General features: G+C 45.2%; 2 protein-coding genes across 6 annotated transcripts in view; both read left to right on the top strand.

The window, feature by feature from the left end:
• mpp5a (membrane protein, palmitoylated 5a (MAGUK p55 subfamily member 5)) overlaps nucleotides 1–2,877 on the top strand; it is a 15,772-nt gene extending 12,895 nt beyond the window's left edge. The window contains exons 16-17 of the mRNA XM_017434859.3: nucleotides 63–173; nucleotides 245–2,877. Of these exons, the coding sequence (XP_017290348.1) occupies nucleotides 63–173; nucleotides 245–421 (288 nt within the window). The 3' untranslated portion in view covers nucleotides 422–2,877. The remainder of the gene's footprint in view (nucleotides 1–62; nucleotides 174–244) is intronic.
• Nucleotides 2,878–3,013: 136 nt separating this feature from the next.
• ccdc88c (coiled-coil domain containing 88C) overlaps nucleotides 3,014–17,824 on the top strand; it is a 25,462-nt gene continuing 10,651 nt past the window's right edge. For all 5 annotated transcript variants that reach the window (XR_005233641.1, XR_005233640.1, XM_017434839.3 and 2 more), the window contains exons 1-12: nucleotides 3,014–5,616; nucleotides 6,935–7,047; nucleotides 9,250–9,358; nucleotides 13,360–13,429; nucleotides 13,743–13,801; nucleotides 14,352–14,435; nucleotides 15,165–15,308; nucleotides 15,791–16,014; nucleotides 16,315–16,396; nucleotides 16,536–16,694; nucleotides 16,950–17,096; nucleotides 17,659–17,803. Coding sequence is in view for 3 of the 5 variants with exons in the window: in XM_017434839.3 (XP_017290328.1) it covers nucleotides 5,557–5,616; nucleotides 6,935–7,047; nucleotides 9,250–9,358; nucleotides 13,360–13,429; nucleotides 13,743–13,801; nucleotides 14,352–14,435; nucleotides 15,165–15,308; nucleotides 15,791–16,014; nucleotides 16,315–16,396; nucleotides 16,536–16,694; nucleotides 16,950–17,096; nucleotides 17,659–17,803 (1,396 nt within the window). In the remaining 2 variants the exon portion in view is untranslated. The remainder of the gene's footprint in view (nucleotides 5,617–6,934; nucleotides 7,048–9,249; nucleotides 9,359–13,359; nucleotides 13,430–13,742; nucleotides 13,802–14,351; nucleotides 14,436–15,164; nucleotides 15,309–15,790; nucleotides 16,015–16,314; nucleotides 16,397–16,535; nucleotides 16,695–16,949; nucleotides 17,097–17,658; nucleotides 17,804–17,824) is intronic.

Below are 17,824 nucleotides of genomic sequence, written 5' to 3'. Positions count from 1 at the left end.
GGGTGTAGCGTTTGAAGTCTCCGGACATTTTTTAAAGATGGCGTTCTGTTTCCTGCGCTCAGGCTCTGAAGGTGCTGAGGAGCTCCGACCTGAAGCCCTACATCATCTTCATCGCTCCTCCCTCCCAAGAACGACTCCGAGCCCTGCTGGCGAAAGACAACAAGAACCCGAAGGTTCGAACCCCGAGGTTTTCCCCCGTTTGTCCCCCTGCGCCGTGTTTCTGACGAGCGTTTGTCCTCCGCAGCCCGAGGAGCTCCGGGACATCATCGAGAAGGCTCGGGAGATGGAGCAGAGCTGCGGCCACCTGTTCGACGCCATCATCGTCAACCAGGACCTGGACAAGGCTCACACCGAGCTGCTCCGACTCATCAACAAGCTGGACACGGAGCCGCAGTGGGTGCCCTGCTCCTGGCTGCGCTGAGACGCCACCACCCGCCGGGGAGGACCAGACCGGACCACAAACACGCATGTAGTTCTTACACTGATGATCGGATGAAGGCGTGTCATCACGTGACACTAAATCCCAAAAAATGTTGCACTACACGTCGGAAAATCCCAACATTAGGAGGTAATTTTACAGGAACGCCGGGACACGAACCTGGAGGGTGGAATGTTGTTGTTTGAGCGGGAAAATGATCATAAATCAAATGATATGAAGCTTAAATTTGAAACAAATCAAAATAAAAGAAAAGTTTTAAATTCCTCAGGTAGAAACATGAACAAGCCTGTAAACCTAAACATTTAGGGAGTTTGAAGAAATACTTTCTGAGGATTTTTGTCCTGTTGCTGTTTTCTGACAGCTGCCTTAAAACGTTTCGGCCATTTTGAGTCGATGTCAGCGTTTTGTTTTTTTAAATCGTTCTTTCTTCAGATGATTCCTGAACCCGTTCAAACTCAAACTCAAAGTGTCCAGAATCGTTCAGAAAGAGCTTTGAATTAAACCACGTGCTCTTATTTTCCAGTCAAAATGCCTTCGAGCCGCAATTTTATTTAAAATCATTCAGCTCTGCGTTAGGGTTTCATAGTTATTGTATCTTTATTTTCTGATTTTTTTTTTTACGTTTTTCTGTCAAATAGTGAAAGCATCTCATAAACTGGAACCTTTAATCCTGACATATATCTGACCTCCGCCGTGACTTCATTATTCTAAAACACCGTGAGCACGAAATAAACGCAGCGGCGCTGACGTCGGTCCTGCTGCCGAGATGAGAAAACTGAAGACCCCTTTCCGACCAACCCGAACCAGGTTCTGGTTCCGGTTCTGACCTGGTACCAGTTTGGGTTTTATTCAGAGATTCCTGATATTTGATAAGCGATAATATCACGATACATGAACTCGGTGATAATTGTAGCGGTGACCTTTTTTTTGCTGCCATGTTTCGTTTAGCTCCCCTACAAGGAGCCTGAAGGTAGTGACAACTTCAAATGCCTTATTTTATTTAATTAATTAGAATATCACCAGAGGTGGTGGAAATCAGGTCGATCCCTGATATTTGATACGCGATAATATCACGATACAGGAATTCTGTGATAATTGTAGTCATCTTTTTCTTCCCCTGCCATCGTGTCTTCAGCTCTTTGATATAGAGTGAAAATGTAGTGATTTTGTGAGCCAAAAACTGATTCAAAATGCCTCATTTTAGTGGTTTGAGTTTGGATGAAAGTGGTGGAAATCAGAGGGAAATAGACGATATTTGATACGCGATAAAATCACGATTCAGGAATTCTGATAATTGTAGTGAAGGATTTTTTTTTTCCTGCCATGTTTTATTCCGTAACGTGTCTTCAGCTTTCTCACAAGAAGCCAAGCAGTCATGTGAGATGAAAAAACTGATTTAAAATGTCTTATTTTATCACTCTGATAAAAGTGGTAAAAATCGGAGGTCGGTCTTTGATATCTGTTACGCGATAAAATCACGATTCAGGAATTCTGTGAAAACTGTGGCAGGAGCATTTCTTTCCACTCTTCTGTTTCTTGTTTGTGTTGCATCTAGCAGAGAAAAAAAAGTTTTAATATATTAAAGTATCGACAGAGATGGAATAAATCACGATATTCTATAATATCGCGATACAGAAATTCAGAGATATTTTAACGGTGACTTTGTTTCCTCGGCCTTGTTTGGTGTTTCATGTCACAAAGAACCAGGAAGCCGTGATTCTGTGAGCAGAAAATGTATTTAAAATTAGTTAGAATATTGATAATAATCAACAATTTATCGACTTTTGTCACATTGAGGTTGACGATACTTCGTGTTTTTCCCTTCTTACAGTGATCGTTTGTGTTTAAATATTAAATATTTAGTGAATGAGAAGAAAACGGAGCTGATGTAAATTCACTTTATGTTCGAACGTAAAGCCTTGTGCCAGGGTCCGGCTCGGAAACCAGAACCGGAGGTCGGAGAGGGGTACCGGTCCAAAAAAAACACAAAATACAGATTATTATTTTTTATTATGGTTGGAAAAAAAACACTGAAACACGGAGCACTTCATTTCCTTCTGAACACGGTTGTAGACCTCAGAGCCCTGCAGGCTGTTTTTGATTGTTGCTCTGTGTGTGTGTGTGAGAGGGTGTGCGTGTGTGTGTGTTCGCCTGTCGTTGAAGACAGAAGTATTATTCTGACCTGAAGCAGACCACATCGCTGTCACCACTGTGTAGAGCCTTTATATATTTGTAATATTGATTATAGATTTATGAAGTTTGGAACGCACCAATAGAACTGCAGGTCTCGCTCCTCGCCTCCCTGCTATTGGTCCAGGAGGGCCGGGGAGGCGGGGCTAAGCGGAGCTCACTGTATTGAATGTAAAATCCTTCCTCTGACGCCACTTTTGTTTGTTTTGATATTCACGATGAAGAAATAAATAGATGATTGATAGAAACGACCAGCTGCTCGTTTTGTTTTATCCTCCAGCAGCTCGAGTGTCACACCGTCTGCAGGTAAGATGATGACTCCTAAGTTTAATCTTTCAGTTCTGATGGAGAACCCGATGGGCTTAAACTGATTTAACTTCCAACTGTTAAACATCCAAATGTTTATGCTCTGTTAGCTGTAAAGTTTCATATAGCTAACTTTTTGCTACTTTTAACTAACCTTTTTTTCTTCACTTGTCTCCTTTTTGGCTCTAACTTCGGACTGCAGTTTTCCAGAAAATGTAGTTTCTAGTTAGTCTTCTTTCTGAAGGTTAGGTTGTTTTTTACAAATAAACAAAAACACTGCACATGTAAAGAAAACGTACACGAGAAAATGAAATTGGTTGTAAAAAAAGTTTTACATTTAATTTTCAAAGTTTATTTGTTGCTTAAAACTCTGTTACAGTGTTGGTAATCAACAGAGTATTTTAAATGTTTTAATGTGGCTGGATGCTAATTAGAAGCAGATTAAATTAATATTTATATGATAAATTCATATTTTGTTGTAGTAACATATTTCCACCACCAGGTGGTGATGTTTGACACGATCTCACTGGGGCTTTTAGGGGAGTTTTGCTATTTTAATTCATATATTTTCCAAACTGGAGGCCGCATTCAAGTACTTTTATAGTATTTATGTTGTTTTTTAAACAGATGTAGCCGACAGGAACTTTGCCTCCTCCACACGAAGGAGCTGAAAATATGACCAGAAATGTTAAGAAGTAGAGCCGTAAGAGAAATACTTTAGTGCATGTTATTTCCCCTTCTTTCACTTTAAATTTCACTTCTTTCAGTTCATGTCATCGGTCGTTGATCAGTTTTTAACCTTTGACCTGAGCTGATCTTTGGTTTCCTTCTCAAACCCTTTGAAGCACAATCAAAGAGCCATGCAACAAGATAACTCCCTGCACACTTGTTGGCTGAAAAGTAGAACGTTATATTTAAAAAGAAAATTAGTGGCTGTGAGGCTATTCATATTTAACCCCTTTAAGTATTTCTGTTGGAATTAGATTTTAGCAAAAATCTTACATAAAGAAATGAGTGTTTGTAATATATGTGTCCATGTTTTGCGTAAACATTGTGGCTCTGAAAAGAGGAATGACAAACTTTCATAAGTTTGTTGGCAGATTATTAAGTTTAACAATACTTTAAAATGATTTAAACGGATGCAAAAATATTAACAGTAACTTAAACTAGTTTATACATTATATGACTGGCGACAACGTGCATGTTTTTTTTTCTTTTTTAATGGCGGCGCAGGTAAAAACGTCATCATTCTGCGATCATCACAAAAAGTCGTTAGTCGCCGTTAGCTGTTAGCGGCTCGAAGATGGCGGCTTCCCTGCAAGACAACCGAGAGAGTGGATTCCGAGGTTCGAGTTACACCTTGAACCGCTGTACCACGGGTAACATCCTCTTTATTTTCAATCACACAGGCTCTGTGTTCCAAGTTCCACAGCTAACAGCTAGCGCGGCTCGGTGCTTCGCTCTGTCGACGGATGATGACGTCACATCAAAGTCCGTTATATTGAACATTTAAGCATATGTCATTGATTTAACGTTAAGATATATTAATTACACAAAAACACGTTTTTAAGCAACAGATGTACAAGATGTGAGGGACGTGAGCTAGATAATGTACTTTTGTTTTCTTTTGCTTTTTGATTTGGTGGAAAATCGAATTGATTACTTGATCTTAATAAACAAAAAATCAAATTTGGCTTTTTCTGTATAAAAAAAATATCTACATAAACCTTATAAAAATACATTTATTTCTTACTGTCTGACATTTAAGAGATATTATCACAAGATATTAAAGTTTGGTGTTCGACACATTTCATTGTCTTGAGAAAACGAGTTAAAAATTATGTTTCACACAAAATATGTATTTTTTGTCAGCATGTTCACTTAAAACAGGTGAAATCCTGCGTAAATAAAGGTGAATTAATAATAATAGGTGCGGTTATAATCGGTTTTCCGTATATTTATAATCTTGTCGAATAGCCAAAGACTAAACTCTTTGGCAGCTTCACTTTGCATGGGTCGGTGACGTCAGCCTTTATGATTGGCTGCTTTAACAAAAAAAGAGAGGCGTTACCGCTTTCGCTGATTGGTAGGGGCCGCGTGTCAAGTCACGCCCCCTCGCTCTCGCTGGTCTCACAGGTTGATGGAAGGGAGTCGCGGGCGACTGAAGCTAACTTCACCGTCTTTTACTTGGGACTTTTTTTTTGCTTTTGTGAAATTATTTTTTTTATATATAATTTTTTTACACGTTTGTTCACCTTCGCGGCGGTTTCAGCGCTTTACGGCTCGAGCTGCGTCTCCTTGGTAACGGGGGGGTCAACTTGTTTGTCCTGCGAAGTTCGGATCAAGTGTTTGTCCGCGAGACGGAGGGGGGAAAAAATTAACAAAATAAAAGTTCGACCGTTAAAGTAACGGAACCGCGTCCTGGTCGGCTCGGAGGGAGCTTTGAACCGTTTTGGAGTAGTTACTTTTTTTAAATAAGTAACGTTTTCCGCTCCAACTTTCTGCGGAAACTCGGAGCAGCGCGAGACAATAGTGAGAGGAGGAGGAGGAGGAAGAGGAGGACCGATGCCTCGCGGGGGCTTTGTTCTACCGACGGATCGATGAATTGATGAAGGAGCATCATGGACGTAACCCTGTCGGAGCTGCTGGCCTCCTTCATGGAGTCTCCCCTGGTGGTGTGGGTGAGTGAAGAGGAGGAAGGAGGGAGGAAGAGGAGGTGCACCTGACGGCTCAGGGGTGTCATCTCAGGACTGGAGGGGGCAGCTGGAAACAGGTGTGGTAGTAGCTGAGAGTAGTCCTCATTCAGCATCAGCAAAAATACAAATAAAGTAAAATAAAAAACGGAGATCAGTCTCAGCTACTACCACACCAAAAACTGCAGCTCTAATAAATGCATTACAGAGCTGAGTTCTGGCTCATTGGCTGTGGCGGCCATTTTGGACGGAGCTGACTCAGAGTTAGTCAGGTTTCATTATACAGTGAAGATATTTTGCTAACAGACTGGTTTTTTTTTAGCAGGACGCCAGCGTTCCCAAACACTCCAGCTCCCTGTTGTTCCCCAACAACTTACTGACCTGGTGGAACTTCCTGTTCCTCTGTGACCTCACTTCCTGTCGGACAGTTTTCTGGTAAACAAACCCAGCAGGAGAGAGGGAGAGACCAGCTTTCTCCCTGTTCCCCCCAACCTGTTGTTGAGTCGAAACGGAGCCGTTTTTGTCCCCGGGGTGAAGGTGAAGCTGAGGGGAGCGAGCCGGGCGTTCCTCGGGGAGGAAAGTAAAGGGTGACGAAGATTTAATGTGCTGTTGGGACATTTTAAACCCAAACATCTCTGTCACCTCGCCCTCCTGTAATTTGGTTTGACTCGCAGCCAGCAGGCCTCTCTGTTTCAGCTGCAGGTTTTTTAAGACCGTATTTATGTTTTATTTAAACCAACGCCGACAGAGGCGTCACAGAATGACCCATTCCTGCTTTATAATCACATCAAATCAAACAAAGTCTTGATCTGCTCCTTGTTTCTTTACGTTTGCAGAGAAAACGTCTCTTCAGGAGCGTAAATGAAAAACACAGTTTATTTAATTTCAATGAGTCGGGTTCTCGATATCCTGTTCTGCGAGTTCATGTTCGATGTTTCTTGGCGAGCCTGTAGCGCAGATCTGTGGGATCTTTTTCAGCGTTTCCTCCCCGACTCGGAAGGAAACGGGTCGCTGATTCGATCAGACGACAGCACCGGAGCTTTTAGAACCGTCAGCTCTCCCTCCCTCCTCGGGTTCTTTCTACCCTGTAAAATCCGGACCCCTCAGAACGTCCGGAGAACCAGGACTCCTGCACAGCTGTGCGAGGCAGCCAGCATAAAAAAAGGCGCCCTGTGGTTTTGTAATTAGCTCACGCAGGTTTGATCTCAGATGAGAAGAACTTCCTGCAGAACCCCCTTTAGAACCGGGCACCTGGTGTTCGAAGTGCCGTTTGCCTCTGCGCTACTTCGGTGTTTCCTGTCTGCAGGTGAAGACGCTGGGACCGCTGGGGTCACCTGACGACGTGGGCTCGGAGGAGCGAGTGAGCATGTACATGGAGCTGGTGGACGGCGTCTTCCTGCACAAAATCATGACCCACATGTGAGTCGGAGTCTCGTTTGATTCGCGTGAGTCAGTGAAAAAGCTGCTGTGTGTGTGTGTGGTTTGGGTAGATGTAGGGTTTGTGAGTTAATCCAGGGTTTCCTGTGTGTGTGTGTGTGTGTGTGCGCGCGTGACCACATCCTGACTCGTCAGTTTCAGGTCGGAGACGTCGCAGCCAGATGTGCTGCAGGAAGCAAACACGTAAAACAACCCTGATTTAAATGCGCCCAAACCCTGAAAGTGTTTAAAAACTAACGCTCCTGACTTTAGAACATCCCATCACCCACCTCAGGGCGAGGCAGGAGAACCTCCTGAAGGAGTCGTTTGGTCGGCTCATCCCACGACAAACAGAAACAGAACCAGGACTTTAATTTGGACCTGTTCATGTTGAAGAAAGCACCGCAGCTACACTGATGGAACGGTCCAGTTTAGGTAAAACGGACCATCTGAAGTTCTTTTTTAAAACGTTAAACATCTCCTAAAAGGTGTCCAACAGATTGGAGGCTCTCAGGACGTCCCTCAGACAGGTGAGGACACCAAACCGGGCCGAGACCAGCTGCTCAATTATTACCTGAGCAGCTGCGTTTATTTTGTGCGAACAGCTTGCTGAACTGCATTCTGGGCCGCCGGCGCCGCTTCGCAGCGAGACCCTGTCCAGACGGACCTGCGACCCGGATCACACGCTCTCTGGAGTTGCTGTCGTTGTCTGCAGAAACGATGATAATCAGGCTTTTGTTCTTCACGCTGGATGGGGTCTGGGTCGACTCCGGGGGCGATTAGGACCCGGTCAGGGGTTTGAGGGGGGGGCGGGAGAAAGTGGGTCACAGACGACGGTTGGTGAATCAGTCAGCTGGTAAATCAGTAAAAAGAGCCTCGGACCCTCGGAGCCTCGGAGCCTCGGAGCCTCTGACCCTCTGACCCTCTGACCCTCAGAGCCTCGGAGCCTCGGAGCCTCTGACCCTCAGACCCTCAGAGCATCAGACCCTCAGACCCTCAGAGCCTCCAATCCGGTGGATTTTAGTGAAAGTAAAACATTAATACTCACAGAAACGTTGCAGCTCCTCCAGTCGGGGGAGGTTTAATGAAAAGAGGAAGCTGTGGTTCAGACAAAGCAGCAGAACAGATTTATTCTCGTCCTGAAGCAGAAATAAAAGCCCCGACACCTGCAGGAAGGTGGCGTGAGGATTTGGGACTAAAATAAAATCCCAGTGAACTAAAGGAATGTTTTAAAAAACCCATCTGAGATAACCTGAACAAAAAGTGAAAGTAAAACTAAATTAAAGGATTTGAATTGTTTTATGAGCCGTAAACTTTGGAAAAACATGAAGTTTGTGGAAAAAAGTTTAAACTAAATATTTACAGTAAAAGCTGGAGGTTTAGGCTCTGAAATGTTTCACCTTCTGACTGTTTTTCTATTAAAATGTTCAGCAGACTTTATTTCTGTAACAGTTATATTTATTTAAAATATTTAACTTTATTTACAAATATTTTCCCTTTAGAAACACGAGATCTCCTCAAAAACATCCTCTTTGAAAACTGGCTCTTTCTTTGTCTCATAATGCTGCTTTTAGCTCCTAATCTGCTGCTTTTAGCTCCTATTCTGCTTCTTTTAGCTACTTTTCTGCTTCTTCTAACTTTTAGCTAAACTTTTAAAACTTTTTACTCTCAGCTATTGCTTTGCTACTATTAGCTTTTAGCTACTCTGTAGATAAAGTACTCTTTACTTTAGTTTCCTGAGGAGTCGATGAAATAAATAGTTTGGTGAAAAGTTTGTAGATGAAAACATTGAAATCCTCAGAGGGGTGAGGCAGACCCGGTGTGTGTGTGGGGGGGGGGGGTCGCAGCTTGAAAAGCGCCACATTTAAATTCACGCCGCGACTCGTTCCTTCATTTAACGGAGGAACGATTCCGTTCGGTTCAAAACTCAGCGATTAGAGAAACAAAAAGTTTGTTTCATAAAAACGGTTCATTCAGAGCCGAGCATCAGATTGACGTCACGACGGCCGGAGCTGACAGAGACCCCCGACACACACACACCCCTTCACATGCAAATAGGCCGTCTCAGGCCGACGTGGCGTAAATCCTCCTGCAGCACAATGAGCACCGGTGTGTCTGTGTGTGAGCGTAAATAACTCTCTTTGTCCCGAACCAACCCGAACGTCAGGCTGAGCGCTCCTGCGGCGTCTGTTTGTGTCTCCATAGCGACCCGAGCCCCACCAATCAGAGGCTGACGAAGAACACCAACAACGACGCGTCACTGCGTCTTCACAACCTCACCGTCCTGATCCGGCAGGTCAGGACGTACTACCAGGTACGCGCCGGCGCTGCGCTCCCCACAGACACACACACACACACACACATACACCGCAGCAGAGGGGAGCCATGAATTATTAAAGATGGAGGCACTGATCTGTGAACAGGAAGTCGCTTCACTGGAACCAAATCTCATGCAAATGGCGTTACTTTGATGACAAGTTGGTATCCAACACGCCACAAACTGCTTTTACTTCTATTTTATTTACAAAAATCTATTTCATCATAAACTGAAGCATAAAAATCAAAGAACACAAAAAGTTGAAATGATGCTTTTATTTAACTCCACCTCCGTTTATAAAAGTCCGACAACCTTTGAGATGATTTGAACTGACTTAAACTAAGAAACTAAAACATTTATTAATATTTATTGTTTTATCAGAAGATCTGATGTGTTGCTCGTTTTAGAGACCTAAACTAAATAAATTAATGCGTTTTATTTGTAAATGTACTCAAACAGCTTCGCTTCGTTTCTATCAGATGATAAATTTCGTAAATTCTTTTTTTTTTTTTCTGGTTTAAGGAAAAGAATAAAGCTACAAAACAAGTTATAATCTAAAAAAATATATTTTAAGCCAGAGCGATCACAAAAAAGTGAATTATAGGAGCAGTAAAACATCATCAGCCCTCACACACACACACACACACACACACACACATATGCAATAAAATAAAATCATTGTTGTTGAACTTGGAGCCCAAAATGGTGGAAAACTGAATCCCTCGGCCTTTTTTCTGCTCTTTGTTTTTGTGAGGCACGTGTCTGTGATCACATCTGTTCCTGACACTGTGTGTGTGTGTGTGCGCGCTCTGTGACATGGATCATTATGGGCTGTATGGGTTAATCTGTCCTCCATGGTTAATCTTTCTGCTTGTGTGTGCTCACACCCCTTTTTTTTATAACCTTAAATTAATGAGTTATAGAGCGTGTGTTAGTTTTGGATCAGCTGTAGGGACAAAACACACACACACACACACACACACACACACACACACCTCCAACTGTTCAAATGGGGCGTTGGCTTTCTCCTAATTAGATGGAGTCCCAGCAGACCGGTCTGGTCCCGGTCCCCCAGTGGCTGAGTGTGTGTGTGTGTGTGTGTGGTGGGGGGTAGTAACCTGATACCTCCGGCTCCTAACACTGTTTACTGTGATCCTCCTCGCTGCGCCCCCATGTTGGAGGACTTATCGATGAACTGAGTTCATCCACAGGAAGCTGGTGACGGTTTCAGCAGCTCTTCTTCTTCTCCTCCGTTTCTTCGAGGTCGGAGTCTGCACGGCTCCATCTGAGCGCGTGGAACTCTGGGCAAACACGCCTTATTGTTGTTCAGTAACTTAAGCAGAACTCCTCCTTTCACCCCCTCCTCGGTTACCATGGGAACGACAGAACAAAAGCCCCCGGGCCTTTTATGGGATGTTTTCAGTGTCCCCTGTCCTACTTTGTGTGCTCAGAAACGCGCGGGCTGGACCGTGCGTTTAAAACCGTCTCGTTTCTGCCGCCGTCCGAACGAGACCAGGGTGGACCGCAGCTTTGTCTTCGTCTGTCCCATGTTGTCTCTGTCCACAAACTGTCTCCTGTCAGTCAGAAGTAAAAAAACAAACAAACTAAAGATGTGGAGCAAACTGAAAACATCCAAACCACAGCTTTTATTTATCTCCTCGCTCGGCCCACGCTCTGATCCAGAAACATGGCGGAATATTTAGCAGCTAAACAGGATTTGCTAAATGCTGATTTAATTGATTTGTCAGAAAAAAAGTTACTTTTCATGAACAAAGTTTTAGCTTCGGTTTTGTAAATTAAAACGTTTGGATCCCTCTGAGCCTCGTAGCTCCGCTCAGGCCTTCTTACAGAAATTTAAAAATGAAGCTTGTGTTTTAGGAAGATTGGAGCCGCTTTGACTCGAGGAACTCGTGGAAACGACGAACCGTGGAGCTCAGCCGAAGCTGCCGCCATTTTATTGATCTCGGATTAGAAATTAATCCCGCCGCGTTAGTGGGCCGTGGATCTGGGCCTCGCGGGCGGAACTGGGTCAGCGCAGCCGTCTGTATCGATCCTGCTGCTGATGTTGCTGCAGGAGGTCAAACCCCAACGCACGCTGTAACGAGGCAGGCAACGCAAACGATGTGATTATCTTCTTAAAACTAAAATGGACTTCTTATTTCTAAGGGTCTCGTTATTTTTACAACAACAAGCCTAAATAAATAAATTCACTTTCACCACCTGTCAGATGAACAGTTTTAGTGTTCTGTGTGGTTATGATGACAGTTCTGTTTCCTGCAGCCAGTTTGTTGGCTTCTTATCTCTGAGTTGTGGATGAAGGTTCGACGCAGCTGAACTGAGAGCGAGAGGACGTCCAATCGTTAGAGACAACTGGATGTCTGTTTTTGTTGCTCAGTGTGCCCCCTCCTGCGGCCCCCAGCAGAAAGCTTGCGTCCGGCTCACCTGGACGTTATTTTACCCGTGTGGCTGCCTGTGTGTGTGTGTCGGCTGCTTTTCGACCGGGGTAAAAAGGATCTCAGATGCTTTCAGGTGGTCTGTAGACTTCACTGTGAAGAGTGGTTTGTTGGTTTTGGTGTGTGACGAGTGAAAGCTCGTCGGCGAAGCTTCCAGGCTGACGGCGGCGTCACTCCGCTTCAAAGACATCTGGGAGGCGGCTCCCATGTTTTATTCACACGGTGTGAGGAGGGCTATCATGTTGCTGTAACCGTATCTGCAAGATCGGCCTCTCCGCTCGTCGTGTAAAGCATCTGATCTGAATGTGTGTTGATTCCACAGGTGTGTGTGCTTTCAGTGTGTTATTGCAGCCAGCCCTTCCCTGCTGATTGTCGCTTTCCTATTCCCACAACACACACCCACACACACTCCTCTGCCAGAGGTCACATCAACCCCCTCCCCTCAGCACTAAACGTCTTCCTCTGTGACCTTTCTCCCCGGCCGCGCTCCCCCGCCTCCGAACACGTTTTGTTTTGCTTCTGAAATCCTTTTTGATTGAAAATAATTCTTATTAGTTTTTCGGTTTGTGCTCAGAGGAAAGCTTTCCCTCCCGGTCGGCCTTTTCTTTCCTGACGCAGACACACACTCTTTTGTCGACGGCAGTAGGGTGTTTCCTGTTGGCTGCTTGTCCACACATACACACACACACACACACACACACACACACACACACACACACACACACACACAGTCTGGGTCAGTGGATTCATTTCTACCAAAGGTATTTGGATCAAAGCTGCCCTGCAGCAGGCAGTTAGCTCCACTTCCACACCCGTTCGTTGACGTCGCCGTCGTAAACGAGCCGACCCGTCACCTTTGTTTTTAACCCTTTACCTCCCAGTACAACCATGCTTTCTTCATATTTTCTTTCCAGTTAGCCTCACTTTACTGTAACCATTGAAAGCGGTCCTGATGATTAGTCGGTTTATCTTTGTTTTTTTGGCTGCTTCTTCACTTTGTTTCATTCCTCGTACCCCCTTTGTGTTTTTCTTGGTAGTTTAAACTCTCAAACTACTCTCAGTAACCTTTAAAGCAAGTTCTTACTGACTGAGAGCTGATCGGAGGGCTCAGATGAACACATGCTGCAGAGCAAAGATGGATAACTTCATCAGGTGAAGAACTGCGACGGCCAGCTGACAAAAAGTCGAGTTAATATCCGGCATTAAATCCACCGTAACCCATCAGCTTCATCAAACCTGAACTTAACTGTCCCTTTTTTATGTTTTAAGTTTAATCTCAGTATAACCAGCTGCTCAGCAAACTGGCTGTTTCATCTGATGGTTCATTTTATGACCAAACCAAGAAAAATGTAGTTTCTGTCTTAATATAAACACTGATAAGAGTTGGGAGTTAACAGAGAGAGAGATGGGAAGGCCGAACAGGGGTTGTTTGTTTCATTTGATGTTTCAATTGTCCTGTTTGTTAAAGAGTTCATATAAATATGCTGCTTGGCGTTCCTGTAGTGTTTTCCCAGACTGAATAAAATGTCCCGTCTTGTCCTGCAGAAAACTCTGCAGCAGTTGATCGTCATGCCCCTTCCCAACATTCTCCACATCGCCAAGGATCCGATATCAGGTAACGCACAGCAGACACGGGAGAAACAAAAACACTTCCTTCAACCAGTGGCTGCATCTCATAGAAATCGACGCTTTGAGCAGATCGATTGAGGTGGAAGTCATGATTTAGACTTTAAAGCTGCAGTTCTTCAGGGTTTAGAGGTTTTGCTTTGGCTGTTTTATTATTTAAGTTTCAGAGAAATGTTAATCCTTGCCTGAGGTGCGCTGCAGCCCCCCACCCCCAAACTCCACCTGAAGTTTCAGCTTTCGTGTTCGGCTTTAAACAGATTGTTGTGTCTGATGTTCAGCCGGATTCTGTCCTCTGTCCTCAGCGAAGAGCATGGAAGAACTGAAACGACTTTTGTTGCTGATCCTCGGCTGCGCTGTGCAGGTAACACACACACACACGCACACACACACCTTCTCCCAGGAGGTGCATGTCTGAGCACAGGTCTCCATTGAGCCGGGTGGGGCTGGGTGTGGGCGGAGCTTCAGGGTGTAGGAGCACATGGATCGGGGATTCGCCGAGTTAAACGGGAGGTTTTATTCAGGCGGGAGGGGGAGACGCAGGCGGCTTCTGTTTGTTTCCAGTCATCTCCTGTCGAGCGGTTCTGATCCAGCAGAACTTTTTTTTTTTTCATCTTATCGTTTGTTTCTTCCTTCCTCTCCCTGCCGGTCCTAATTTGTCTCCCGCTCTCCGCCTCCTCTTTGTGTTTCCGCTCTGGTTCGACTGGTTTCAGGAAAGAGGAAGGCCGAAAGGGGAGCGATGAATGGGAGGGAGGGAGGGAGGGAGGAGAGATAAACCCACATGAAAATGATGTTTATTTTGTACAAAATAACTCTTTGTTCAGACCAAGAAGCATGCCCCAAACAATCGGAGCCACATTTAACCACGTTCCCCCAGCATGCAGTTTGTAATGGTTCCTCTCCTGTTTGCTCAGTGCGAGAGGAAAGAGGAGATGATCGAGAAGATCAAGCTGCTGGACATCGAGACTCAGGCTGCCATCGTGTCTCACATCCAGGAGGTCAGTCCAGGAGAGAAACCCGCCCCGACTTCATTAATGACATGCAAACGTTCTCACACGTGTAAACAGTAACAAAGTGACATGAAGAATGTTTTTTAAGGAATTATAACGTCACTGATGACAGATTTATTCAGGTCAGAGTTGAGTATTTTAACTGTCAAAGACAAAATTAAACAAATCTGACAGTTTATGAACTCAGCACCAACAAGCTGAAACCGTGACGTCCAGTCGACAGTCAGCTGACGGATGAGGCAGCTTTCAGAGTCTGTCGAGTCTTTGGAGGATAATTTGACCTTCAGCTCTGCTGGAGATGGTTGTTTCAGGCCCAGCTCCTCTTTATTTTCTTCTACACGTCATGTTATGTCAAATAACCTCCTTTAAGAACGACTCTGGTCCAATTTGCTTTCTCTGTAAATAGTTTTATGGATTTTTGGACCATGAGGTGTTATTCATCAACTAAGATGCAACAAAAAGACTAAAAGTTTGTCAGCTTAAGGTTAAAATAAGTGAAAGTGGTTGGATTAGACATGTCGAGGGGCTGTTTGTGGGTTTTATAGCAGCTCCTCCACATTTTTGTTTGATTTAATATTATTTATTATTATAGTGTTCATTCTGAGGCAGAACCAGCTCGTTAACCTCGTCAGTCCGGCTCATACGTTTAGTTTTATTTCTTTTAGATTCCAAATAACCTGAAGTGACGGTGACATACGGCGTTCTGCGTGTTCGCAGGTGACCCACAACCAGCTGAACGTCCTCGACCTGTCCTGGCTGGAGGAAGGAGCCGAGCTCGCCCTAGAGGAGATGGAGCCGCTGTCCCGCAATATGGCCGCGTCGCTACGGCAACTCGTCGACCAGCGAGACAAAGCCTCTGAGGTACGGGGAGACGAGCACGCCGCTGCTGTGAAGATGAAGCAAATATCTTTAAAACTGCTCATTTTTATCATTTTATAACACCTAATTCCTCCGAGGGTCTGACCCATATTACAGTCTGCATCCAAACACACAGGACCACCTCTAATCAAACCAGAGTTTAGCCTGTTTGTTTGAATGGTTTCATCCTCAAACGTTATGAAAGTTGAGTATTAATTCCCATAATTGCCGTCCCAACTTTACAGAGACTTCGTACAGCCGTGTCTGAGCTCGGCTCTGCATCTTGTTCCAACTTCACGAGTGCAGATCCCACAGATTTGATATATTAGTTAAAGTTATCCTGTTATTTTAGCCCTGCGGCTGTGAGATGATGCAGTAAATGTTCGAGGCGTCTTATTATCCCCGAGTTACACGTAGGTTTCCATCAGGCAGGAACTCGAACACATAGATCTCCTTCATCTGAATCCAGCCTCCCTGCCTTCCAGGTGATAGTGGACCTGACCCAGGAGCGGGACTATTTATCCAGCCAGCAGCCTCAGGAAGGCTGCAGGAACCTGGGCGTGGGCGGCTCGGAGCGCGGGCCGAGCTCCGACGGCGTGGGAGGGAATAACGGAGCGGGAGTGTCGGGGCTGACCAAGGAAGAGAAGCAGCATCTGTCTGTGGAGCTCGCCGACACCAAGGCCAAACTCCGCAGATACAGACAAGAACTGTGAGTCCGCAAGGACGACCCGATGTGATGTTTGCTGACGTTTGAGACAATATCTTTCCTGTCATGGCTGCAGTTTGTTGATAAACAGCAGCTGGAAGTCATTATTCTGCTGTCTGGTCCTGATAAACGTGGAGTTTAATCACAAGATAACTGAAAACTTTCCCACCAAGCGTCCAGTTTAACGTTCAGCAAACTTTGAATTTGATGCCAAAACCTTCAAGTACTGAAGAACTGAAACAACTGTCAGGATGGATACAAGCTGAATAATATAAAAGTATAAATTAATGTTTCTGTTTGCAGGGAAGAGAAAACGGAGCAGCTGATGGATTCAAAGCATGAAGGGGAGCGTCTGGATCAGGAGTTACAGAGAGTAAAACAGGAGGTAGGGTTATATTTAGAAACTGTAGCTTCACGTCCGTACGGATAAAAAAAGTGTCTGAAAGGAAGTAACTCTAAACATGAACCATGCTGCTGAACAGACTGAAGTTTTATTAGATGATGATGATGATGATGTGTTTCAGAACCAGTCTCTGTCCTGCGAGGCCCGGTCCATCCGAGTCTACCGGGACGAGGTGGATGCTCTGAGGGAGCGGGCAGCTCGAGTCGATCGGCTGGAGGCCGAACTCATCCGATGTAAAGAGAAGCTCAACGACGTGCACTTCTACAAGACCCGAGTGGAGGTACCAGCTTTACTGGTATTCATGGAGCCAGTGTCCCCGTGTTAGGAGCAGATTGTGTAAAAAGACGCTCTCTGTGCAACATCACACCGTCTGTCAGCACCTGGCAACCAGCCGCCGTCTGCGCAGCTGCTTCTAGGATATCTGATACCGTTTCAGGCTTGATGATGTTTATAAGCAGAATTTGACTCCACTTCCTGATGAAAACAGCAGCCTTTACCGTCCCAGATCAACCTGTGTCTGTCTGTGCTCGTTCAGGAGCTGCGTGAGGACAACATGACTCTGGTGGAGACGAAGGTGCTGCTGGAGGAGCAGCTGTCCGCCTCCAGGGGGCGCTGTGATAAACTGCACACACTGGAGAAAGACAACCTGCTGCTGCGGGCTAAAATCCACGACCTGGAGATGGTAGAGCACCACACCGAGCTGAAATATTTACCAGACCACATTCATTTAATGTCACTTCTCAGCTTTAATTCAACCCAGTGGTGTCCAGTCCTGGTCCCGGAGGGCCTCTGTCCTGCATGTTTTAGTTGTTTCTCTGCTTTGACGCCTGATTTCAAGGAATTATTAACAGGCTGCTGCAGAATGAAGACCTGCTGAGGAGCAGAGAAACAAACTAAAACCTGCAGGACAGTGGTCCTCCAGGACAAATCAGACCTTCTTCTTAATCAGACGGAGGACTGATGCAGCTTTGGACCTGCTGAAAGTTTGTCTTTAATTGGCAGACGAGATGAAAACGAGCTGTGATGTCAGGTCTGCTGCTTCCCTGAGCTGTTGGAAACTTCTGCAATGATTCTGACTCGGGTCACTGAATGTTTGATTCTTCATAAACAGACGACTCCTCGATGTCTCGTTGTCCTGTCAAACAGGAGCTGTGTTTATATGCAAACAGAAAACTGTGTGTTTGGATCATTCAGGACGTTTGTTTACCAACACTTGGGTCAGTGAACGTGTTTCTGTCGGGCAGGAGCGAGACAACGAGCGTCGGAGGCTGGAGGAGCTGGTGGAGGAGAACATGCTGCTGGAGATCGGACAGAAACAGAGCATGAATGAGTCGGCTCACCTGGGCTGGGAACTGGAGCAGCTCGCGAAGAACCACGACAACACAGAGAGTACGACACACCCCCCCCCCC

Source organism: Kryptolebias marmoratus, linkage group LG10, assembly GCF_001649575.2.
Source record: "Kryptolebias marmoratus isolate JLee-2015 linkage group LG10, ASM164957v2, whole genome shotgun sequence".
NCBI lineage: Eukaryota > Metazoa > Chordata > Actinopteri > Cyprinodontiformes > Rivulidae > Kryptolebias > Kryptolebias marmoratus.
Note: the sequence above shows the minus strand (reverse complement) of the source record. Positions and strands in the feature narration are given on the sequence as shown.